Here is a 27,859-nt window from a genome sequence, read left to right as displayed (position 1 = left end):
TTTCCGGTCCAAGCCACGCCAAAAAATTATATTTTGTTAATATTGGTATTTCTGCGGGGATTTTTTTTTTGATATTTCATATATTGTTGCAATACGTTACATGAACATGTCCGGAGAAGAAAGTTTAAACGGAGCAATTTTCCGTAAAAAGATATTAACGATTTAAGACTTTAGGTATTTACTTAAATACTATTATTATTATTCTTTGGAAATTTATACAATACTTTTTATTTATTGATACTTTATCACACTGTAAAGCTTTTTCTGGCTGAGGAATTACTGCGGGGTCCACTACTTTTATTTACTACACTAATAGGTATGCAACTTAGTAGGCCCTGGGTCAACCAAGTAGCAATTGTTTATAAAAAACATCAATAAATATGGAACAAATAGCACTTCAACCTTATGAATTTTATAATCCACACTATCTATCTTTGGTTATAGTGTCATTGGATAGGTCTTTCAAAATGAATTGTTATTGAACATTTTCTTTATGTACAATTAATAATATTGGGAAAAAAATCGCTCCGAAAAGGAATAAAAAATGTGTCCCTTCGTCTAACTTTTGAACCATGTGTCCATAAAATAATGTCAATAAGTATATGAAATTATCACAGCGTATACATATAATTATATAAATAAGTAAGTACTTAAATTTAAAAGTCAAGGGTCCCAGCTGGGTCCCAGTCCCTTAAACAGAAAGCGCAAACTCGGTGTTATGATAAAGGAAAATTCTATGTACCTACTGTAAGTACTACAAAAAATAATGCGTGAATTGATCTTCAGATAATGCCTTGTAAATATTGCGTTGTGGTACGGAACTTGTACGGATACGGAACTCTCAGAACGAGTGAATGCATTATATTCTATTTTTTTTAATTACCAGTGCCGTTTATCAAAAGCTTGTAACTTGTAATACAAGTGGAAGTCACTTTTTGACAGCTTTTGTTAGAAAGGGACTTCCACTTGTATTACAACTTACAAGCTTTTGATAAACACAGCACTGCTATCATCATTAGGTAGGTACCTGCTAATTTTCATAAATAATGAGATCATACTAATTGGAACATTGATTAATGAGAAAAAGTACAAATTAGCAAAAATAAATTAAAATATTTTGGAAACTAAAAATACGCAGCTATTTATAAATATGCAAAATTATAACACAATCGGAAATGAGAAGTTGTGGTTATTTATAGATACGAGACAGTGACAATAAAATTAATAAATTAAAGCTTGTGAAATCCCAGACGATGAAACAAACCGGTCTACAGAGAGACACAGGTGACCTATAGGTAAGCTAGAAGTCTAGACAAATTAAACTCATAACACCCCTCTGTGTCTATACTTAGTGCTTTAGAGTTCAAAATTAATAAAAACTAGCGTGAGACCCGGTAAAAAGAGCGCCAGCCACTATTTTGAAGTTGTTTTGGAAGCGTCATTAAATAATAGCGGAGGCTGCGTCCGCGTCAGTCCGTTTTGACAGCGCGCGAGAGAAGGCTGCATATAAAAGGCTCTAGTGACCGCTATACTTTACCTCACAAAAAGATACGGTGAGTTTTTTTTTTTACTTATGCAACGATGCTCTGCCCCAATAATGCCGAAAACTTGATGGTTTCACTTTCATATCCGCTAACACGAATTTTATAAAGTGATAATTATGATTTTTATCAATGATTCATTTTTTCATCGAGTTTTCGAAATGCAAGTGTAGATTTTTCTTCCATGTTTTCAATTGTTCACAGTTACGTATAAGTAGGAATATTCAGAAAGTAACATTGTCTCTCTCATTATTTTAAAACTATTCTAAATATAAAGGGATAAGTTACTATTTATTCATTCATTAATGCATATCGTAGGTATCTAAACTATGATAATAATGCTTAGAGTAAGGTCACTATTATCATAACATAACTTCACAGAAGGTAGGTAATTATAATAACTAGCTGTAGGACTAGTGTCATACTCGCATGAGAAGGTACGAAACGAAGTGATACGTATGATGATTGTAAGTAATACCTAGTTTTTATACGTACCGTTTATTAAAACAATAACATAAGCTAAAAATACATAACCCGGCTTGAAGGTCTACCAGAACACCCTTAGATTTGTTGCAGATAACTTTGAACACAAGCTGTCGAGGTACATAAGAGTATAAGATATTTTAAACGTCACAATTTCATAGAAGTTTAACGTTTGAAAAATAATCAAAATCGCTGCCGAGTTAGAATGGTGACTCTATATCTAGTATATGGAAAAATATTCGAGGGTGGCAGATAGTATTGACTCGTTGTTAATGTGGTTATACTACCCACCATTGATGCTGACTGTCAGCCGTATAAGAACAATGAGATACGTCAAATACTAGATATTGAAACGATATGGATTAGATATGTCAGTGTCAAACAAGTGTCAAAATTTACATTTCTTCAAACAAAAACGTCACTTTTGACACTTGTTTGACACTGACATATCTAATCCATATCGTTTCAATGTCTAGTATTTGACGTATCTCATTGTTCGAATACGGCTGTGTAACTATGCTATAATGACTCTAATTTACTACACGCATTATCAAAATAAAACAAATGACAGCCAAGAGATCATTAGTGCAGTCCGCATGCGTAACTTTTGGGTTGGGTGTCTGCTGATGACGACTGTACCATGCCCGCCGAAACGGTCCAATTAACTTTCTCTACCAACGCGAAATAGCGATTAGGTACCCAAATTGTTTTTCGTAACAACAAGTTATGTAACTCGAAAAATAATCGTCTGTATCGAATTTAACAATTTTAAAACATTCGCTGGTAAACAATGAAAACGCAGATTTTCCGTACACAGTCCAAAGATGAAGGCTAATCTGGCTAATGACTTCTTAGTTCTAAAGGAAGTGAGGCTAATTCATTCCGTAGAAACCATAAATACTTACCTATAAAGTACTAGTAACATATGTCATTTTATTGTTCTTATTTCCAGTTTCAGTCACTATTATTCTTTCATAATGTTTTAGATTGTCCGTATTATCCGTTAGACCTTCAAGATACGTTCTATTTTTTTATACTTACAGTCTTTATTTGATTGCTTTCTGAGCTTAATATACCCTTTACCGGTCTATCAATTCTTGCACATCATATTCACAGAACTTTTTTAAATTACATACTTTCTTAGATTACCTTTTTTTAACTACTTTTATGTTATTTCGCTTTTACTGAACTGTGACGCGGTGGGAAAATTACGTTAAAGGGCAAAGTTATATACTTTTACGGTATATGTAGATGTTGCTATCTATACCGGGTGTGGCCTGCAATATGAGCAAAAAGTTTAATTGTAGGCTGTACTCCTCATACTGACCAACATTTGTTCAGCGACTTTTAAAAATAACTTGTGGTTTGATTTTTAATGCACTTTAAAGTTTATTCCAAGACGCAATATTGTATTGTATTGCGAATTTTCTTACGTTTAAGGCGTGACAAGCAACGTCAATTACAATGATATGGCGTGGCGATGGCGTCTATTGAAGATAATATTTATTTTGTATGAAAAATTTGGACTTTAAATACTTCATAATTTTTAAAAGTTGTTGAACAAAAGTGTCATCGTTTGAGGAGTACAATCTATGTTTTAATTATTTGCTCGTGTTACAGGCCACACCCGGTATATTATTATTAATGCCCTATAAAATCATTTAATTACAAACAAGATATATACAGTGGTATTACTAGACGAAATTAATGCCATAGATTTGTAGGCTAGTCGGACTTCAACCAAATACCGACGAAAACACCTAAATTTCATACATTTCGCCCTGGGAAAAGAGAGCCTAGGCCTGGCCTGGCTCTGGGATCATAGTACAAGGTGAAATCGTTTTTCCCACATGTAAAAATTTTTATTTTCATATTTTAACGTAGGTAGGTACAATGTATATCGCTGTTGTTATAGGTAGATGTCTACCTACTAGCATTCAAATAGGTAGATGTCTTCTACTACAGACACTACAGTCAACCACGTTAGTTTTCGTAATACGCTTCCATGAATATACGATGGAAAATAATTATGCATTACAACTGTATGTCACCTCTAAATTATATAATAGCTCATGTTAAAAAATGTGTATTTTAATCCGATTAACTATTGGAACCACGGAAGTTATCACCGTAATGTGATGATGATGATACACCGTTTGTTATATCACTAACTTTGTCATATATCAAATTATCAATAACGTAGGTATTCGGAATGGTAAAATTATGTGTACATTTCATTATTTCCCTACAATATATTGATTTAGTTTATAGCCTCGTTAATCAATCGCTTTATTATTACTTAGGTACTTGGATTTAGTTATTGCATTAAATATGTATATACAATAATACAATTAAAAATAAACTAAAATAAACTAAACATAAAACTAATTAAAAACTAAACTTAATATAAGCAAAATAATATAGACAAAGAAAAAAGAATTAAACTAATTAACTAAAAGTACATAAAAAGTAAAAAAAAAAATAGGTAAGTAAGCGCTAGTTAGTGTAAAGTCTTCTTAGTCATTACAATGGACATAAATTGCAGTTAGCAGTATATTAGGTATCTACTACTACTCTACTTAACTACCCACTCTACTCTACGTACCTACTACTACTTAGGTGACTGGTACAGGAGAGCCCATTGGAGTCCAATCTTTTTGACTGTCAAAAACGCAATATACAAATTAGCATATCTGAATGCATTCATGCAATGTTGACATTCGAACAATGGATTTAAATAAATTTAAAAGTGGAAAAAATACTGTCTTGGGTGACTCTTGAACTCACAGCCTCTGGATCGATACTCCAGCGCTCTGCCATCTGAGCCACCAAATAGCAACGATCACAGACGTTTCTGCTTGTTAAAAATTAAAATGGATTTAAATATCTTAAGAAGCAATATATGATCGCGTTTATCAGGTAGGTACCTATACCATATCACATTTATGTCACTTTCACCAATAATTGTATCATGTCATGTGCGATAAGCGCGATAATATAAATAATAGACAATTAGAGAGTCTGTGCGGAAACAGAAGTCGTGGAGAACAATATGGGATCCAATACATTCCACGGCTCTTCTATTTCCGAACAGATTCTATTGGCTTGGCCCGACTCTCGATTAGACCTTCCTCTGTTCGCATAAATATACTTGTCTATAGTAGAGACGAAATTCAACATCTCTTCCTTTTTCTTTTTCTCTTCAGAAAGAAACATTTCTTGGACTTTCCACGATAACAACAATAGGTACTTAAGTGCTAAGCGAAAGTGTTAATGCAATGCGATTTTGTTTTGTTTTTAACTGTCATACTCAGACATCGTACATTCCAGCATTTTTGGCGCAGCAGAGTGGTGTTGGTGTTAACGGAATTGGTATAGATAATTTCAACTGATATGGTAAATTAAGGTTAATATTAACGCAATTAACGCTAATTAACCATTAGGGTTGAAATTATTTATACCAATTCCGTTAACACCACTCCGCTGCACCGAAAATGCTGGAAAATGTACGATCACTGGTCATACTTAAACACTATCCACAAAATTAAAAAAAAGAAGGCTGGAATATGCCGAGGTTGCCGTGGTGATATTAAAATTGTAAGCTGTAAAAACAAGTACAGTGGAATCCCCTTATAATGACATCGAAGGGAACTGACAAACATGTCATACTAAGCGGATGTCATATAAAGCATAGTTGTACAACTTCTTATTTTTGTTATGTTTTCCAAATGAATCTCAAATTCCTTTGTGAGAGATGAGTTTTCTTAAATTTGTAACAAATATCAACTTGTCACTGAGAATCAAAACTAAAATACTTACCTTACACGCCACGAACGCACCAAACGTCCTCGCAGGGAAAGACGTGGTGACGGCCACGAAAACCAGCGATGGTGTCAGTATAACCGGACATAATTTCATAGAAATAGGATTTTTAGGTCATAGTAAGCGGTTTGACACTATAAGCGAAGTCATCTTATCCGAATTTGTCACAAAGAGTTTTATATGAAAACCAAACTTCGCACAGTAATTACGTCATAATAATTAAGCGGTTGGTCAGTGTAAGCGGAGTCATAATAAACGGATTCTACTGTAGGTAGTTTCTGATTTAAGTCTAATTAATATTTACATTCGATACTTGAAAGGGTGTCATTGTAATTAATATGAGAAGTACGCGAATGTTGATATGCTTCAATGCTAGGGTAACCAAATTAAATCAGACTTCTCAAATTTCAATTTAAGTTAAAGGAATAATTTATGGACGTGGTTCTATTACTATTAAATAAACGTATTTTATAACATAATTTATCGAATATCGCAATAGTAAATTGGGGTGCTCCCTTATAAATTATGATAAATCACGTTATAGTCGCACCAAACAAAGTCTGCAGCGGATTTGACAGCCCACGCAGTGTAAGTGTTATGTATACGTCGTAATTTCATAGAAGTTTGACGTTTAAAATGACACTTTCACTGCGTGGGCTATCAAAATCGCTGCAGACTTTTTACGGTCTGACTATAAATCGGGCCGAGGCGACTGACACGTTATTTTTTATGACGGCTGATCGGTGATCACGTTGGTAGAGTCGCACCAAGAAAAGTCTGCAGCGGATTTGATAGCCCACGCAGTGTAAGTGTTATTTATACGTCATAATCATAGCAGAGTCATAGAATTCATAGAAGTTTGACGTTTAAAATTACACTTGCCCTGCGTGGTCTATCATAATCGCTGCAGACTTTTCACGGTCTGACTCTAGGTGCTTTCCATAGAAAACGTATCGCCCCGGAAGCTTCGGCCCGGCCCGGCACCGGCCTGGTCTAGCGGGAGTCATCCTTCATTCAATGGGTGGAAAAGATTTGGTATAAGGTACCGATATACCTAGGTATATCTTCAGTAGTTCGTTTATTATTATTTTCTCGAAATATAAGCGTAATTTTTACTCGTTCCAGAAGGCCTACCGCGAAAAACTAAAATCTAGGTTTCTATACATATACCTCTCTATCGGTAAAGCTTTTTGCGTTCGGCAAATATAATAAGTATAATAACTATACAAAAAAAAAACTTTAAAAATTGGAATATCAAAAAGCTCGGGTAAAAGCTCATTTAATTTTTTTTTGCTGGAGCTGCTAGAACTTATGTTACTTTAATATCCTTTGTTAAACTAGTTATATTTACGATACAAGTGCGAAAAAGAGGAAATTCGAAACGAGTGGGGATAAATTAAAACACGACCGAAGGGAGTGTTTTAAATCGATACGAGTTGCTAATTACTTATTCGCTCGTCACACGTATCGTTTTACAGTACATATGGCCCTTTTAACTTTTGACATATACACGAAAAGTGCTGTTTCTCGCACTAGTGCGGAAAAGTAGAGCCATATGTACTGTATAATAACTTACCTATTACTATACTAAAACATCGTGTTGCTATTCCTCTTTGCTGACGGGACGGAAGACATATGTATTAAATGAAATGAAAGAAACTGGTTTAATTATTACTTTGGAAACTTACTGCTCACTTGATATAATCCAGTAAATTTGTCGAATTTTGTAACCTGGCTCTTTTGCGTCAAATCCGGTAGTTCTGATTTTATGCAGACTTGTTTATGATGTTGGCCCAATGAATAATCCAAGTTTGTGACCTCGAGCGCCGAACGCAACTTTGTCAAAAATAGAATAAACTGCAATTTTTTTTAGATTTGGGCGATTATAACCCTAAAGTACTAGTTTTTGGTAGTAACTTCCTAGGTCGTTTTTAAAGTAGACTAAATTTGCTACAATAAGACACTAGAATTGTCTCTGTACATCTAATATTTTCCGAGATAAAGCCTTTCAAAATTTTATATTTAAATTTTTATATTTTTAAATATTTATCAAAATAGGCACTCATACATTTTTTTATGGAATATAAATATTTTGTAGAACGTGCCGGTGATGAATTCCATATAAATTACCAACCTAGCCCTTATATTATAGCTAAGAACTGACGTAAAATTATAAAATTTTGAAAGGCTCTATCTCGGAAAATATTAGATGTACAGAGACAATTCTAGTGTCTTATTGTAGCAAATTTAGTCTACTTTAAAAGCGCCCTAGGAAGTTACTATCAAAAACTAGTACTTTAGGGTTATAATCACCCAAATCTAAAAAAAATTGCGGTTTATTCGATTTTTGACAAAGTTGCGTTCGGCGCTCAAGGTCACAAACTTGGATTATTCATTGGGCCAACATCATAAACAAGCCTGCAAAAAATCACAATTACCGGATTTGACGCAAACGCAAAATGTATAATTTTACTGTATTAATAGTCTTTAAATTAGAGAATACGCACATATTGTTGTGTCATTCAACTTTGATAATAAATTTTGACAAGCATGCATATTAATTGGCCGCTGGTAGTATCTATGGTCGTCACGAATTCAGAGGTCAATTCAAGGCAGCGCCGATTTCTTAGTCGAGTTTGTTTACAACATGTTACGAGTATGGAGTTAAATGCTATTTATAGCTGTCGACATTACCAAATCCAATTTATTATTAAAAGCGAGTCCACATTTTTGGTTTTGTGGTGTATTACGAAATCTGTATTACTTTTCGTATGAGACTGCCCCCGACCTACTCACTGCCACAGTATCAGGGCCAGACAGATCGGGTATTTTACGTCGCCTGCCGAACAGCCGCCTCGCACCAGAAGCAGTGTGTCAAGATCCGTTATAATTTTATTTACAAGTACACAAGTGAAGATAAACTTTAAAAAGGTTAAATTGTAAATCATGTTCATGATGTACATTTATTTGAAAAAACGAGATACAAGTAAAGATATAAATAATTTAACTTGAACCTACACAGGAGCTGCCTTACCTACTCAATATAGTTTTGTATGTAGGTACACAGGACAGTACACACGTATGCATTTTGCTTTCGTTTCGAAAACTTAACGAACGCTCTAACTATTTATCGTAGGTCCGTTGTTAATAATTGTTACATTGTGAATTTAGTCGAAGACAGAAATGACCGTGTCTCGAGAACTATTAAATTTACAATTTAATAAATGAGAGGAGATGTAGGTTTAGGGGTCTTTTACTTGTCCATAAAACATTGGATTGAGGAATGTTTTTTTTACATACAATATATATATAGTGGTACTACTAAACGAAATAAAAAACTAGCTTAAATCTAATATAGGCCCCTGAGGCATTGTACCAAGAATGACTTAACTTCTAAACATAACTTAGGCTACAAGTTGTCTTGCTTATAAAACGCATAGGTGGATATCTAATTTGAATACTACTGAATATTTCCACTTATGCAACTGGTGAACGTCAGTTGGCTTGACCCCGGATTAAATGGTCATTGCTCAAGTTCCCGAAAAGTAACTAGACCGGTTTACTTAGACGATTGTTTTTGCACAAGGGTCTTTAAACTCCGATTTCGGGTTTAGTGAATTAATTACACAATTTTATTCAGTCTCGATCAATACTTACAAGATAGTAAGTATCGAAAACCAGTAAAACTTAACTATTCAAAACACTATATATTTAGTCAAGCATATAGTAAGGGCAGGCCGCTATATTCACATTTCACATCATTTCGCTCACGTTTCGATGTGACGAGGATTCTTGAAAGGAACAACACGGGCAGGAAATGCTCGGCGGAGACTGTGTTCCATGGTTTGGTTTGTAGTACAAATCCCACTCAAGCAACCAAGAAAGAACATATGTAGTACCTAGTTTAAGGTAGGTTACTCGTAATAATAATTTGAAATTATCCAATCCGTTACAAATAATTAGATTAATTTTGTAAACTCAGGGTATTAGGTTACTTTATTTAACATTGTTCATCTTTTCTCCAAAAGATTACATGACGTGATATTTCATACTCATTTAAATAATTTTGATGCTAACTGTGAATCTCTCGTCGAACTACATATACCTACGCACCTACGGTCGTAGCTACGACGAGTCGGGTGCCTATGCAATGTGTGTATAAATCATTAGTGTTACATTAGAGTAACCCACACTTTTGTAGCGGTTTCGTATCAGCCAATAGGCAATCGTTGAAAAAATGTAGCCCGTGCAATACTTAACATGTATTTTTATTTTAAAAATCTAAATATCTAGTCAGGTTTTGTAGCGAAAACTGACACCTCCCTTTTTCCAGTACTGACTTAAGTTATTGGTAGTGGGTAAACTACTTAACTGTGTTTTTGTAAATATGTATGTAGTTATAATTTACACAACATTATTGTCGCAATACTTGTATCGTTAAGTAACCGCCCTCAAGGCCCTGACATTCTTCCTACTGAAGGCTGTCGATCCATATACTTTTATTAATAGTTATTCGCATAGCAGTAATATCACAATCAATAATAACAAAAATGCTGTTCGCCGTAGCTACGTAATGTCCAGATAGGTTCCTAAGATTTTTTATAAACAGATGCAATTAATTTCTTATCTAATTGTACAAGTAGGTACTTGTAGTTTGTAGTTAATATCATCACAATGCACATATTTAACTGGGGACCGATTTTTGAATCTCGATCGTTCGATTTCGTCACTCGGAAAACGGTGAAATGCAAATTTTAGGAATACGACCGATATACATTGGGAATCTAGTGGTATTGACCACTCGTTTTCTATTCTATTAGTAGAACTTAAATGCTTAATAGTGGAGATATTTATATACAAGAAATCGAGCGATCGAATTTCAAAAATCGGCCGCCAGTATATATAATTTAATATGGCGCTTGGCGCCTTTAAGTATGTGCTTGTGTTCTTGTGGCAAGGCGTAGCGTGTAGATCAAAATCCATTAAAACAACTAGAATTAGAAATAAAATTTGTAATTTAACTGGTCTGTTGACGTAAATAAATGTATTTTCTTTCTTTCTTTCAAATCAAAGGAAAAATGGAAACATCAACTCATTTTCATTCGGACCAACTGACATACTAACTACTGCCCGATACAATGCCAATACTAACTGCCTACTGTACCGAAGCGGTAAATTTTTCACTTTTCACGACCGTACGGATATGAGGGTCGTTTTTGTCTACGTGACAGTGTGATAAAAAGGTGTCCGTCACGTTTTATCCCGCGGAGTTAAAAAGTGACAGTTATATTACACGTGGATAAAGCGATCCATAATACGCCTTAATTCGCCTTTTACGTAGTAGGTATATTAAGTACGTTTTGCCAAGTAAGAAATAATTTACTCATCAACTCCTTAAATATGCTGGTGAAGGTGGCATTTATTCTTAACATTAGGGGTCAAGGATATTTTTTTCATTGTTTACAAGTGAATATGTTTTTATTTTTATTAATCAATTAGTGGAATACATATACGCAAAGGTAATAGTTGTGCTCCTTTGAGTAGATGGTACGTAAGTAGTTAGTATAAGCTAAGTTGGCACCGATTTTAATAGCCCAGATGGTTACAAGTGTTATTTAAACGTCATAATCTCATAGAAGTTAATACATATATTTAAAATAACAATAGCACCGCCTGAGCTATCAAAATCGCTGCCAACTTAGCATGGACGAACTCTAGCTTAAGATTTTAGAGCAAAAACTATTTTAAATAGGCTATTGATACTATTAATGTGGCTCTCTAATGGAAGCTTTAACCTTAAACATCTGGGAAACCGAGCTTTGCTCAGAAAACATATAAAAAGCTCAAAACTATGTAAACAAACCGCGCAAACCGCCATACTGAAGTCATCATTCAGTGACAGTTTCAATATGGTGGTTTGTTGACATAGTTAGCAAGTTCTATACTCGTAGAATGACACTTTATATGTATAAATATACACTCGTATAATATAAATACATATACAAGAATTACTCGTTTAAAGGTATAAGATAAGTTACATGAGGTGGGTTATTTCCGTTAACTACTTTTGGATTCGGAAAGTTTCCATAAAGAGGTGAAAGCGTTCCAATCATTCATATTCCCACAAAGGTCAGTTTTAAATACTTCCACCTTGAAAATCTCTGCATCGCTCCACATTGCGTCATCTCCAGCTACTAAGGTCACCAAGATACCGCCTTTTGCCTTAGCAGGACAGTGTTAACTTAAAGTATTTTACCTTTAGTACCCAAAAAAACAAAAAGGCAAAAAATAACGCTTTGGACAGCGCATCATTATATAGGTAAATACATATATAGTTTGGTTTCAAAATTAAGGTAGGTGTGCTTGCGCCAAGTGAGATGGGACAATTGCTAGAATTGACACAATATTACAATAGATTGACTTCTCAAGAGAATAAAGTATTTACGAAACAATGTGATACCTCTGGTCTAAAAATACCTACCATCTACCCCCTACCATCCCCCCCACACCCCATTCATAACCCAACTGCCCTCGTAATCCTTACTTAACTTACCCCATTTTACGGTACCTTAACAAAGTCAATAAACATTTTTTTATACCAGTTTTTCTTTTAAGTAGACGGGTACACATTACACATCAAAATAAAGTCTCTTAAAAATCGTCAAACGTATATTTTGCGACTGCTGTAGGTACAGTTTTTAGTTATTATTTTTAGTGCTCAAATTTTTGTACATCTGACTTTCTAGTTATGCTATTTAAATTAGATTACAACATGCGTGGAACATTTTTGGCTGTTCAAATAGTTACTTTTGACATGCTAGTGTAATAGTTTGCTAAGTATATATTACATACTAGGGTAGCAAAGTAATAAATCTCGGCTTCGCCTCGGTCGTCAATTACATGTGATGTGAGGCTTTCTTATTTTACTGGCCGAGGTGTGTATACTATAAAACATGATTTAACTTAAAATATTTCTTTATTAATCCAAGAGTAAATTTAGTTCGTATTAAAAACATTGACTCACTGTCAACGATTAGCGAGAACGAAATAAGCAGCTATGAACGAGCTTTTTTGCATGCAAGCGAGAATTTGAACTGTCCAGGAATAGCGAGTTTTATTAGTCGTTTTATATTTACTTATTTTATTCACTTTTTTTCTTTCTCGAAAATATTGTAGCCTATCGCTGGAGATCGGTCAGGGCGCCAATTTTTGAATTTCGATCGCTCGATTTCGTCACTCGAAAATCGGTGGAAAACGGGAAAATGCAAATTTTTTGTAAATACGAGCGATCGACATTTGGAATCTATTGGTATTGACCACTCGTTTTCAATTCTATTAGTAGAATTTAAATGCCTAGTAGTGGATATATTATTTAACGAAATACACGAAATCGAATGGTCAAAATTCAAAAATCGGCCCCCAGGTCAGTTTCAAATAGTTCATTAGTTCGTGCTGGTTCGTGTGATGTTTGTTCAAGTTCTTGTTTGCTTAAGTGCGATGACTAAGATTTCCGTAGTTATACCTACGTATATTTGGTTTGGTTAGCATGGAGATTTTTTAAGTTTGTCTTATCTTGTGAACTGGTGCTTATCGTAAGATAGGTATGTACGAGTATATACACACTTGCGCATACCATACCTAAGAAACAATAGTAAACATCTACGAAAAATAGAAGTAACAAGTCGTCAAGTAGTCTTCAGTCTGCCTCCTGCCCACGACAAACGCCAAATGAAAAGAAAAGCTCTGTATCGGGGTGACATGCTACGAAAAGTCAAGTTACTATTTCGCACATTATTTAAGTTCCGATTGGAGTTTTCTATCAACGATTGTTATTTTAGATAGGGCCTTCGATTTTCAGTTTATCATCCACCACCACCACCATTCAGCATATATACGTCCCACTGCTGGGCACAGGCCTCCTCTCATGCGCGAGAGGGCTTGGGCTATAGTCCCCACGCTAGCCCAATGCGGATTGGGGACTTCACATACACCTTTTGAATTTCTTCGCAGATGATGTATGCAGGTTTCCTCACGATGTTTTCCTTCACCGAAAAGTAAATGGTAAATATCAAATGATATTTCGTATATAAGTTCCGAAAAACTCATTGGTACGAGCCAGGATTTGAACCCGCGACCTCCGGATTGAAAGTCAGGCGTCATATCCACTCGGCCACCACCGCTCACAGTTTATCATGCATTGTTGCATGCATGCAGTTTATCTTGTTGTAAAAAGGAAATATGTATAATTATTATGACGTCACATAGCCTATGTTAGTCGGGATGACGTAAGGGTTCTAATGATATATCATTTATCTAAATCGGTTAAGGCATTCAGAAGTTATGGTGGAATAAAGATACTCACATACAAACATGAACCCTGAAAACAATACACTCTTTTTGTTTGGGCAGTCGTGTAAAAATATGGAAAACATATAGGGTGACTGCTATAGTTATTGGCCAGTACCTTTATTAGCCTCTAGCGGCCCACCATACAAGGAAAATTGGCAATCGAATTTGAATCAACGGTATTAGAAAATAGAGTTGAATTTGTTTTGTTTTAAAATCGAACGAAACAAAATAAAAGAAACTCTATTCCATTTCATTAAGATTTAAATTTCATTGGAGGTAATTTGTACTAGAATTAGGACATTGAACCCCAAGAGGTTAGAATAATGGCCACTCCTTACAAATCAGAAAGAAACGAACCAATTGAAACCTTATTATTAAGATTGGCCAATTACTAAATACTGGCCAATAACTACCCTACCTCTTGCTGTACTTATTCTTGTTGAACTTACTGGATTGATGCTCCAAATTGTAAGAATAGTTTCATCATCGTAATAAAATGTAAGCGGAGCGTAATAATAGAAAACGACGGTACAGTGATCAACGGGCCCAAATGTAAGTACATACTTGTACCTACAGCAAGGTTTCTGATACTCGTAAGTAGATAATTATTACGTCGCGTTTGCGTCTGCTAACCTACCGGTAGGTACATTAAATGCCGATGGCGCACGTTGTACATTTTATGTATAAAGCTTGTTGCGTACTTAGTGAAAATCATGACGATCCTTGATCAAGGATCATCATTCAATATACTCAAATTTCAATTGCTTATCGTAAAAAAATCGTACTTGGAACCTAAAATGCTCTAGTGCAGAAACGTATCATTTTCTGCACACCTTTTAGAACAACAATAACCCTTTCAGAGCATGAGAAATGCAAAGAATGTTTCATTTTGATGCCCCAATAATTAAATCATATTAATATTTTGTATAATTTATCTTATTGGGTGACATTATATTACCCAATTTTAATAAAAAGAATATATTTATAAAAATAGGTAAAATAGTAAAGTTAGCGCGGAACAAGATAACAAAGACTAAGCCTGACCAGGAATATATGATCACTGTTGATCACGAGCCATGTTGCAGAATTTCACTGGCACTATTTTTTTCATTTACTATACTGAGGGGCCGATTTTTGAAATTCGAGCGCTTGATTTCGTCACTCGAAAATTGGTGGAAAAATGATAAAAACTAATTTTTGAAATACGAGCGATAGAAATTGGGAATCGATCAGTGGTTTTGACCAGTGACCACTCGTTTTCAAGTCTATTAGTAGAATTTAAATGCCGAGTACTGGAGATATTATTGAACGAAATACACGAAATCGAGCGGTCGAAATTCAAAAATCGGCCCCCTGAACTGTCACCCTATACATACCCACAAGAGAATAACAGCGCCCTCAATCAATGTTTATAGATATATGCTGTAGTGTAACAAAAATTGCATGCGACATAAGAGGTTTGTAAAGGTCATAAAATATTAAGGCGCTTAGCACACTGGATCCGAGTCGCACGTCGCTCCGATGTTTGAGCGAGACAACTCTATATGTGTGTATTGTATTATAGTGACATACAGACATATATCCCGCTGCTGGCTGGCTGGTTTAGTTGGTGCGTCTAGGCAAGGCATCCGATACGAGAGAACTTATGATAATTTATCCGATACATAGTACATAGATTCTACGAGTGGGTACGGCCGGCACGGTGCGAGTTGTGCGACATCTATTTAGGGATACCTAATGAATATTTGCATCGGAACCGGATACCTAAATAAAATCGGTTGCCTAATTGCGGTCAGACGAGATTTAGTGAGTAATGTGAGTTTTACTCGGATAGACAGACCTTGTACATACAACGTACCTACACACAATATAAACATATTACACTAAATACGTTGTAACGCACTTTTTACACGACTGCCAAAAAAAAAGAGTCCTATTGTTTTCAACGTTCATGTTTGTATGTATATATTTAATTATTTATTTCGCTCGTGTAATTAAACTACCTTGGGTAGTTTATAGGGGTCCGTACCCGAAGGGTGATGATATACGTAGTTAAGGGGAAGTTATATACAATATATAAAGAAGTTATATAAAAATAATAGCTATGTCAAAAATAATAAATATTAATAATGACCCCGTGGTGGGGGCCACTTGTGGCGAGCTGACGGTGAGCGACTTCGCGGACCCCTGTTCCAGAGGACATTTTTTCATCTCGCCCTTCCCTCTATGTTTGCCTTGACTGGCCGGCCAGAGTGGAGCTGCAAGGCAAGACCTATGCTCCAAGTTGGAAATTAGTGTAAAATATCATAATGCCGGTGGCCTGCTAAACGGAATACCGGAATCTGCCTTCCGCAGACTTACCTTTCGACAACCTCACAGCCACTCCAAAATTTTGCCCTATTGTCGCACTGAGCGGGCGCCGCGTGCGGCTATTGTGGGGCACTCAATGAGTTAGCGAGTCACCACCTGTCTTTCAAAATTTCGAGACTGATTCTGCCCGCCTCGAACTTTAAGATACGTCAATTAATAGATCTAGAAACGATATGGATTAGATGTGTTAGTGTCAAAAGTAACGTTTTTGTGTGAAGAAACGTCAAAATTTACACTGAAATATGTAATCCATATCGTTTCTAGATCTATTAACGGACGCATCTTAAAGTTCGAATTGGGCCGATTGTCACGGCATAAATGTTGTCTCTGTTACGTCGAAAGATACAAACTTATGAGAGGTTTGGAAGACTTTACCGCCTACGTTTTTTGAATAAAGTATTTTAGCGCTACCGCCAAGGTTAACAGCCGAAGGTTGACAAAACCACGACAGTAATTACACCTGTTGACCCCATATTTACCTAAAACTCATCCGAGCACTACGTGACGGCTGCGGTTTGTGTTTATTCTTTGGTAGCGAAGTTCAGGGTTACAAATTTCTGTCAAGAATATTGCCGCTATTCATTGACGATTTGAAAGTTTTATGACAAATGATTAAAAAATTCTTGTTCCGATTACTTACGTTTTTTTAAATTGAACTTTTTTACAAATCGCGTGTACCCCGTTTGGGGTGAGATACTTTTTCAACGGTCCTACATATGTATAAAAGTACAAAACCTACGGTACTTATCACGCATAAATTTGCATGGAGAGGACATAGGTCCTCTTAAGGGGCTTTGTCCCAGTGGTTTAGTAGCTCAAACTAACTACTAAACTAATCTATACTATATAATAATCTATAATCTTTTTACAGAAAATGGAAGCCAAGCCGTCAATTAGAGAATTCTACAAGGGCAGGAACATCCTGGTGACGGGCGGATCTGGCTTCATGGGCAAGGTGCTCATTGAGAAGCTGCTGTACACCATACCCGACATCGGAAATGTATACATATTAATCAGGTCGAAAAGGGGCAAATCTATCAAACAGCGCTGGGAGGACATGCAACGGTCCCCGGTAAGTTAATATTTACTTTTTGAAGTGAAAACTTCTTCAGCGGCGCTGTGCGCTTTTTGACGTGGGGAAAAAAATCACAAACTCGATACAGCGTAACGCGTAACGCGTAACGTAACGCTGACGTCATGTGTCACGGACAATGTTATTCACCAAAGAACTTTTAGTCATAACATAACGTATCATTATCACAGGTCAACAATAAAGCTCACAGTTACATTCTAACTTTATATCAATCAAATATAATTCAATAAAGCTAATATATCTTGATGAAATTGCAAATAAAAGTGAACTCTAGCACTGGTGAATAAAACTCAAAATATCATGACCAAATATATTCAGATGCGAGGTCTGCAAGGTAACTTTACAATTTCTATTCGAATTTTAAACAATTAACGCTACAAATTTATTTAAACTCACTGGCCAGCAATTTCGGAACTAAAGTTTTTCATTAGAAAGGAGGATGGGTCAATTATACATAGTGCTGCAGACATTTTGGACTAGTCATTGAGTTTTCACTTCTGTCGGCACTCCCGGAGTGCAACCCGTTGTTTTATATTTAGTGCGATTGTAGAATCTTGTCAGAAGTAACTTTCCCAGGAATTTTTACCTCGTAAGCCCTTTGTAGTAGATGCATATAATTTTCGATTCGTTCAAGATGCTTAGGTACATTAGGGTTGTCTACGTACGGTAGACGACTGTCTACAACATAGACCTAGTACTACATACTTACTTACTTACTGCCGTGGCGCAGCGACCCGAAGTGGATCTTGGCCTCTGACACTAAGGAACGCCATGCTTCTCTGTCTAGCGCCGTTTCTGTCCAATCGACGGCACCGAGCTCGTTCAGATCTTTCACGACCTCATCGCACCAGCGATACCTAGGACGCCCAACCGGTCGTCGACCATCCGGACGGCCCGAGTACGCTCTCCAAACCGCTCGATCTTCACCCATACGGACCACGTGCCCGAGCCATCGGAGTCTTGAGGCTTTCGTTTCTCCTACTATATTGGGCTCGGCCACTAGATCTTCGATTTCCTGGTTCCTGCGTATCCTCCACGAGCCATCTTCTCCGCGAGTGGGTCCCAGTATCTTCCGTCACAGACAGCAATCGGAGGGAAGAGGAGATCCAAACCCGAATTCAGAACGCTCTCCGGTGCACAGCTGCTCTTCACAAAGTGTTGGTGTCCAGGCTAATGACCAGAAAGATGAAACTCCGTATATACAAAACTATAATCAGACCGATCTTGATGTACGGATGCGAAGCCTGGACCCTAACACAAAAAGAGGAATACGCACTGCTGGTGGCTGAACGGAGTACTACATAGATGAGCTAAATATACGCGTGCCTCCGTGAGGGACAAAACATACGCAAAGCGACAATATTAAAACGTTTTAACATTCCTGACAACATACCAAAAACAATCTACGTAATTCGGTCGGGTTATTTGTTGCCCACCATAAACCATACTATATTTTTGGTGGGGAACAAACAAAAAGTGAGACTGTGACAAGGACAAGCAATATACAGGGTGATTCAGGAGACGTGAGCAGGACTAACACTGCGCATTTCGTAAATTATAAGCAACTGTTTCCTATCAGTATTAGTGAGGTTACCGTTAATTTTCTAGTCGTGTTGAAAAAAAAAGTCATCAATTTATTTACGACATGGATGGTCACCCTAACATTAGAATACTAAACTACCGATATTCTGTGTCAAATTGAATGTCATCAACGTCATCACGGTCTGGTTACTTTTGAAAACTCGTATCTTACTCAGGTTTGACATTTTATTTTCTTCGTAAAAGAGGTTTTATGTTTATTAATTAGGTCTTGCAGGGTGACCATGATTGTAGAGAATTAAATTTGCCCTCACCAAAAAGTTGAAAAATAGGAAAAAGTGTGGTTGTTTCACCTAAATACGACGGTGATCGATCAATTACCAGTTACTGAGTGTGCAGGATTAGTCCTGCTCACGTCTCATGAATCACCCTGTATACCGCTTTCTCTGCTACTCCTACTGAAATTTCCATAAGTGCATCTCGTTCGGTCGTTTGGCCCATCCCCCGTGTCATGTCTATATTATTGTACCTCTATGGTCTACAAGCTCCAGTGTCTGTTCTCGCGCGTGCATATATTTACGTAAAATGTTTTTGAAAATTCATGAGAAATGCTAATATTTGTCGTCATATTCGTACCTAGGTATATCCTTAGTACCTAATGTGTAAGTCGCAGACCATTCTCCAAATTCCAGCAATTTCTGGAAACATTCATTCATGGAAATTCTCAATGTAAGATTCCACTTTGAAAGTTTCCGTTATTAATTTATTATTAAGGGATTATTGCTCAATGACGACTGTTGCATTTAACATTTACGTAACTCATGGTCGTCTATTTCATGTCATCAATCATTAAGTATAGAAAACGAAACTAACTGTAAGAAGGTTTAGCAATATTGAAGTGGAGAAAAACATACCGAGAAAATTTCATGAGAACGATGACTAATTTTTGCAAAAGTTTATTTTATACCGGGTGTGGCCTGTAATATGAGCAAAAAATTAAACTGTAGGCTGTACTCCTCATACTGACCAACATTTGTTCAACGACTTTTAAAAATAAGTTGTGGTTTGATTTGGAATGCACTTTAAAGTTTATTCTAAGACGCAATAATTGCGAAATTTTACACGACTGCCCAAACAAAAAGAGTGTATTGTTTTCGGCGTTCATGTTTGTATGTATAGGTATATTTTGTTATGTTTTAGGCGTGACAAGCAACGTCAATCACAATGATATGGCGTGGCGATGGCGTCCATTGAAGATAATATTTATTTTGTATGAAAAATAGGGAGTCTAAATATTTCATAATTTTTAAAAGTTGTTGAACAAAAGTGTAACCGTTTGAGGAGTACAATCTATGTTTTAATTATTTGCTCGTGTTACAGGCCACACCCGGTATTTAGTAGGTAAAAACATTCGCTGAGTCTTGCATCCCTAATAAGTAAACAAGATACTATTTTACATCTTACATAAGTACATAATATTTAACTAAATTGTTACAGGTTTTCGAGAGAATAAAAAATGAGAAAAAGAGTGCTCTCAAAAAAATTGTCCCAATCCAGGGAGATGTCCTATACGAGGACTTAGGTGTTTCCAGCAAGGACATGGATACCATGTCCGAAGAGGTATCGGTGGTGTTCCATTTTGCCGCGACCTTGAGGTTGGAGTCGCCGCTAAAGGACAGTGTGGCTATGAACACAGCGGGGACCTTACGCGCTCTGAATGTTGCCAGGAAGTTTAAGAAGCTGGATATGTTTGTGCACTTATCGACAGCTTTTTGCTATCCTGATTATAGAGTATTGGAAGAAAAGGTATGGTTCCAGAATTTGTTACTATAGTTGCAACAAACAAAGTCTGCAGCGGATTTGATAGCCCACGCAGTGTAAGTGTTGTGTATACGTCATAATTTTCATAGAAGTTTGACGTTTAAAATGACACTTGTACTGCGTGGGCTATCAAAATAGCTGCAGACTTTTTACGGTCTGACTATATCGTCGTTGTTACTATTTGTAAATGAATAACTTATTATAAATAATCGAGAGGCAAACGCGAATAAAGACTACGAGATAAGAAAGTAATTTAGAAAGCGTTAGAATTAGAACTAAGTTAGATAGCGATAAGATTTAAGATAACTTATTGCACTCACATATTATCACTGAGGTATTTAGGTACTTATTAGATGGGCCACATAAAAATACTCACGGTCACCACACGTTGGCACTCACAAACTAATTTAGTATGAGGTGGACTTATTAATGTAAACGTGTAAACAGAAAATGAGTTCGGGGGGTAAGCAGGGGCCTTTGTAGTTAAAATGGTATACCTTCAGCTCGGTGATGTGTCTCGAGGAGTACTTAAGTAACATTTTACAAAAAAAACCGGACGAGTGCGAGTAGGACTCGCCCACCGAGGGTTCCGAACTTTTAGGTGTTTGTTGTTATAGCGGCAACAGAAATACATCATCTGTGAAAATAACTGTTTAGCTATCACGGTTCATGAGATACAGCCTGGTGACAGACAGACAGACAGATGGACAGACGGAAAGTGGAGTCTTACTAATAGGGTCCCGTTTTTACCCTTTGGGTACGGAAACCTAGTAAACGAACGCCTGTGGCGGTGACTGCAGCGAGTCCATGAAAATGTTGAGGTACTTATTTATAGGTATAGTGCGTTGAGATCTCGATTCATACTCTAGTTCAATTTCAGTTCCATTCTCCGACCGCGGACCCCCACGACATCATGCGCCTGTGCGACTTCCTGGATGAGAAACAGATGGCTCTGCTGACGCCGTCTCTGCTCAACCATCATCCGAACTCATACACGTACACCAAACGACTCGCCGAGAGTCTGGTCATGGACGCGTACCCTGAATTACCTTGCGTCATTGCTAGACCCACGATTGGTAAGTAGGTGGTACTTATTTATAAAACGTTACAAGCCTCGATTATTTACCCCTTTCTCACAAATGCATTAATAGCAACCATTAATAGCTAACTATTAGGTACTCGTAGGTAGTTCCTAATTGAGGATTGCCATCAGAATTAAGTTGTTTAAACAAATAGCTGTAAGAACCAGTGGTGGGGTGTCCATATGACTTGGTTCCCACCGGCTTGCCTATTATTCAGACAATTGAACACTAGTTGTTCACCAAGATTAAAAATTAAATTTTAAGACATTGTGGCTCTTTTGTTAACTAAGTATAGTCATATGTTATGACCCAGAACAAGATGGAAGGATGTAGTGTTATAGGACATGAGTGAGTGCACGTTATCCTGTCGTAGACAGGGCGAAGTGGAGGCCACCATGTGGGATTGATAGAGTCAGACCAAGAATAGTCTGCAGCGGATTTGATAGCAGTACAAGTGTTATTCTAAACGTCAAATTTCTATGAAATTATGACGTAGAATTGACACTTGCACTGCGTGGGCTATCAAATCCGCTGCAAACTTTTTTTGGCCTGGCTTTAGCTAGGAGGAGAGAGTCATATGTTATGGACCTACAATGGACATATAAAATTAACGAAACTAGGAGAAAACGTCACTCTATATTTCTTGTAGGTATCATTGAATAAAGTACAGTTTTTGTTTATCCTCTGGCCGCATATACGTCAAACCTTGCCAAGCAAAACGAATTTTTATTTTGTCAACATAAAGTTCAAATTAGAATGGAACAGGAGACCTTTTTATAGGTCTCTGGGCGGCTAGAGGTTATAAATGTGTCTACATATTTCAGTGTGCCCGTCACTCAAGGATCCCATTCCCGGCTGGGTGGACAGCCTCAACGGGCCGGTGGGCGTGATGCTGGGCGCCGGCAAGGGCGTCATCAGGACCATGCTGTGCGACGGCAGTTTGAACGCGCAGGTCATCCCCGTCGATATTTGCATCAATGGCCTCATCGCTCTCGTAATGATTGAAGTGATGAAGAAAACAAAGTAAGTGTAACGATTACAAACCACATGGTGTCAAAATCGGTTGACATTTTCTCACGCGGTCATTCACATAAAGAAAGGCATCACACGAGCTGAAAGCGAGTTTCATAAAAATTCATCACTAGTGTTTTAATGCCAAATTATGAACAGTTACATAAATAGCTTTATCTAAACACTTACTATGGGTTCCTCTATGATGTGTTCAGGATCCGCAATAAAACTTCGTCTCGACTGATACTAAAAATGAGGTCAAACCAAATTCATTGGTTGTGCTAGCTGTGCTAAATGACTTAGGATATTTAATTCTACTACTTATGCTTTAAATTATTTCAGATCCGAACACATACCCATTTACAACTTGAATGGTGGACACCTAAAACCAACCACATGGGGAGAAGTATTAAATATAGGGAAGAAGTATGCCCGGGAATACCCCTTGGCCTGGCCGCTGTGGTACCCGAACGGGGACATTACCACCAACTACTTTCTGCACGAAACTAAACGCATTCTCTTCCATTTGGGCCCGGCGTATCTCATTGATTTTCTTCTTTTAATCACTGGACAGAAACGATTGTAAGTATACAATGAAATAATAATTCAGCCTATATACGTCCCACTGCTGGGCACAGGCCTCCTCTCATGCGCGAGAGGACTTGGGCTATAGTCCCCACGTTAGCCCAATGCGGATTGGGGACTTCACATACACCTTTGAATTTCTTCGCAGATGTATGCAGGTTTCCTCACGATGTTTTCCTTCACCGAAAAGCCAGTAGTAAATATCAAATGATATTTCGTACATACGTTCTGAAAAACTCCTTGTTTCAAAAAAAATTGTAATATCAATAAATAAATGGTAGTATTGTGTGTATAATGTACCTACATTGAAATAGTAACAAGTGTGTCTGAGATGCAAATGTAAATTGTTTAAGTGGATGACCTTTTGACGTATCCTCTATAGTTGTCCTTGTCGGTCGACAAGATTTCAACATCCTGCTGATCGCATATAAGCATTAACTGATGGTGTAATGATCAATAACTAATAAGAGTTAATCACACTTTAATACCTAACGATTAAATACAACAGTATTAGAAATAAATATGTTTAGGTGACCTTCGTTAAAAATAGATGCAAGTGACTTAGGTTAGATATCTGAACTGTGTATATATAGTCACAGGTACAAATTTATATCTTGGTAGTATTATTTATTTCTGAAGTTTTGTGCAAATATTTCGGTTAGACGCCTGGTTCATGATTGACTTGACTACCACTACAGCAAAGTATTGTTACCCGACGTTTAGAATTTATAATTTTATTCCATGGACCAAAACTTAATAAGCGACAGGTTATCATGCGGTTATTGTAGTAAGAGCTTATATTAGTTAGGTAACCTACAGCGTTATGGTTATTTTAAATAATTAGTAATAATATAATAACTATAAATTGTACTTTATTTACAGCATGATAAGGATACAAGATAGAATATCCCAAGGGTTGGAAGTGCTGCAATACTTCACCACGCGAGAGTGGTACTTCCCCTGCCCTAACTATGACGCCATCCATACAAACTTGTCAGACGAAGAGAATGAGTTATTCTCAACTTACGTAGACAATATAGACAGGGAAGAGTACATGATTAACGCAGTGGAAGGCGGACGCCAATTCTGCCTGAAAGAGGACTTCACGAAAATCAAGTACAATAGAATGTACCATAACTTGTGAGTAATCTTCTATAACTAGTTAAAATATAATTTCGCATTTTATTTTGCCTTCGATTATTAATCCCGAAAGTAAAAAAATACTTGCCTTTACGCATCGTTATACATGATTTTTTAGGGTTCCGTACCCAAAAGGTAAAACGGGACCCTATTACTAAGACTTCGCTGTCCGTCCGTCCGTCCGTCCGTCCGTCCGTCTGTCTGTCACCAGGCTGTATCTCACGAACCGTGATAGCTAGACAGTTGAAATTTTCACAGATGATGTATTTCTGTTGCCGCTATAACAACAAATACTAAAAACAGAATAAAATAAAGATTTAAATGGGGCTCCCATACAACAAACGTGATTTTTGACCAAAGTTAAGCTACGTCGGGCGTGGTCAGTAGGTACTTGGATGGGTGACCGTTTTTTTTTTGCATTTTTTTCCGTTTTTTTTTTCATTATGGTACGGAACCCTTCGTGCGCGAGTCCGACTCGCACTTGCCCGGTTTTCTGCAATATGGTATTAGGTACCTATTACGGCTCTTAAGGCCCCAGTACACAATGGGCCATCGCCGGCCATTCCAAGGGACGCATTTATGCGTTAGAGGGAGCAAGTGATATTGCTATCTCATTCTACCGCATGGCTGCGTCCCTTGGAGTGGCCGGCAATGGCCCATTGTGTACTGCATGGGGCCTTTAGAACTAGGGCCTCTGTTTAAATAATAATTGCTGAAGCACAAATGCACCTAATCAATCCAAAATAGCATACCATTTTATAAGTGAAATTTTGATTTCGTTCCCGCTCTCCCCAAACTAGTCTAGGGCAGATTTCGACGACGCGCGAACTCGCAAGCGATTTAAGTTACATTGCGGACTGTTGGTTACGTCCAATTCAATCGACCGATCAAAGCCCGCAAAGAAAGGGTAACATTCCATTTCCAACGACAGCTGCACAACTGTCAATTTTAAAATGGAAATTGACAATGACAGCGACGCGTTCAGTACCGGCAGTGCAGCTGCGGTTAGAAATGGAATGTTACCATAATGAAACCCGCTTGCGATTTCTCGCATCGTCTTTAAATGAGCCCTTACTCGTTCTTGACAATTAATCGCAAAACATATTTTTTTTACAGCTTGTTCGTGTTGGACATCATACTGAAGATAGTGTTCTGGTGCTTCGTGCTGTCCTTCTTCGTCGCCTGGTTCGAGCCAGTCCGCTATGTGTTCTCGTTGGGCGAGCCGGTGGTGAAACACCTACCTTTCCTGGGCCCATTAATCAAATCTGACTAATATGCAACTAAAGTTCATTTACAGTACATATGGTGATATGTATTTTTTAAATAATAATAAATAAATAACTTTACCGCCCTAGGCACAGAATAAATAATAGCACTAGGTACAGTCGCCATCAGATATATCGGAGCGGCCAAGGTGCTCACAAATATCTGAGCACGCCTTTATTGTCAAGGCGTTACGAGTGCGTGTACCCTAGAGCGACACTAAGGACAACACTTGCCTATGTCAAAATTTTTAAGGGCCATATGTACTGAAAAACGTACAATACAGGTGCGAAAAGGTTCGGTCGTGTTATAATTTACCGCCACTCGTTGCGAATTTCCTACTTTTCGCACTTGTATCGTAATGTATACTTATTATAATATTGAAATGTTACGACTTTTGTTTTGGGGCGTGAAATCGTAAGACATTGTCGTAGGTGATAAGGATCAAGGAAAACTGTCTGACACGTTACTACAAGTGTTGAGAAATGAAAATTTTGCCTGCGGATTACATCATGTGAATCATGTACAGTACGCTTCAGAGTTAACTGACCCCCCCTGCATAGAACTGCAGCTTACTGTATATACTCGTAGCAAAATATTTGTTCATAAGATTCTCGAAAACGACACCAGGGCATTCGATTATGTTTATACGAGTACACGGAGGCACTCTATCGTCAGGTTATGACTTAGAACATTGTTAATGTATGCTTCCACCAAATTTTTGAAGCTTCGTTACTACAGTCAGCTGTAGAGATAGTTAACCCCCTACAACTGCATACAAACTTCTACGAGTATGTAGTGGATATCAGCTCTTTCTACCTCTAAAGCTGACTGTACCTACTTATTATTATATGTGACGTCCACGGAAAAAGGTACCTTACGGCGGTTGGCGCTTACAACGCGTAGCAGCTTAATTCGTATTGGAGCGTCGTGAATAACAGCGTACCGCCATAAGGTATCTTTTCCTGTGGAACGTCACATATACAAAAATTATCACGCTTGACTGAATCAATTTTGGTCTCAATACCTACATAAAACTATTTGTTCATTTTAAGATTGGTTTCACTCAATATGAAGACCAAAAGAAATGGAACTGAAGTTAATTAGGTATATTAGTAATGTTGTATGGTTAAGGAAGAGTGTAAATATTTTTAAGAAAGTGGGTACTTCCATTCGGTGCACGTTATCTACGTATCAAACCCATAGAAAATTATTTACAAATGCAAATATATCTGCCCACTCTGTATAAATATGTACATAGTATAATCACTTTCTGATTCGTTAACACACTATTAATCTTTAGGTTCTGTATATTTGGTGTAGGTTTTAAAGTTATACACCTATAATCGGCTTCTTATTATAATATGTTAATCAATCAGCTCATTAGGCCAGTTGGGACAGTTACGCTCATGGGATAACTGCGTATATTCGCCAATTACTAGTATGGCGTCGTAAGAGTTAGAATCCGTTCTCCGTGGCCGCACTTTCCATCATACTGTGTCGCACTAAACCCACACATCAAACTGTGTTGCCGCAATAGCCGCAGTTATCCCATGAGCGCATTTGTCCTGAGGAACCTTACATATTTAGGATTAAAACCGCCTTTCACTATTATGTTATGGCCCGGGGCTAAGATGACCTATTAATAAAAAAAATTACAAAATTCTATATTTTTGTTTAAATTATACTTATACGTAGTCAGTGTCTTTTGATGTACGAGGTCGTCCATTAATCACGTCATATTTTTCGCTAGCCTGCGA

General features: G+C 37.1%; 1 protein-coding gene across 1 annotated transcript; it reads left to right on the top strand.

Moving 5' to 3' along the window:
- Positions 1 to 1,472: 1,472 nt before the first annotated feature.
- LOC134678677 (putative fatty acyl-CoA reductase CG5065) lies at positions 1,473 to 27,733 on the top strand. Its single transcript, XM_063537327.1, has 8 exons — positions 1,473 to 1,553; positions 17,437 to 17,637; positions 20,695 to 21,003; positions 21,899 to 22,094; positions 22,925 to 23,123; positions 23,454 to 23,693; positions 24,579 to 24,836; positions 25,953 to 27,733. The coding sequence occupies exons 2-8, from the start codon at positions 17,440 to 17,442 to the stop codon at positions 26,107 to 26,109; spliced, it is 1,557 nt and encodes a 518-aa protein (XP_063393397.1). The 5' UTR covers positions 1,473 to 1,553; positions 17,437 to 17,439; the 3' UTR covers positions 26,110 to 27,733.
- Positions 27,734 to 27,859: the final 126 nt, after the last annotated feature.

This window comes from Cydia fagiglandana, chromosome Z (assembly GCF_963556715.1).
Source record: "Cydia fagiglandana chromosome Z, ilCydFagi1.1, whole genome shotgun sequence".
NCBI lineage: Eukaryota > Metazoa > Arthropoda > Insecta > Lepidoptera > Tortricidae > Cydia > Cydia fagiglandana.
The sequence above is the reverse complement of the archived record's forward strand: the minus strand, read 5'-3'. Positions and strand labels throughout refer to the sequence as shown.

What these genes read in the sequence shown, in the direction of transcription:
- LOC134678677 (XM_063537327.1), top strand. Translation starts at nt 17,440, where the DNA reads ATGGAAGCCAAGCCGTCAATTAGAGAATTCTACAAGGGCAGGAACATC. An exon ending in AGGACATGCAACGGTCCCCG is followed by an intron (nt 17,638 to 20,694) that starts GTAAGTTAATAT and finishes AAATTGTTACAG; the next exon opens with GTTTTCGAGAGAATAAAAAA. An exon ending in CATTGCTAGACCCACGATTG is followed by an intron (nt 22,095 to 22,924) that starts GTAAGTAGGTGG and finishes TACATATTTCAG; the next exon opens with TGTGCCCGTCACTCAAGGAT.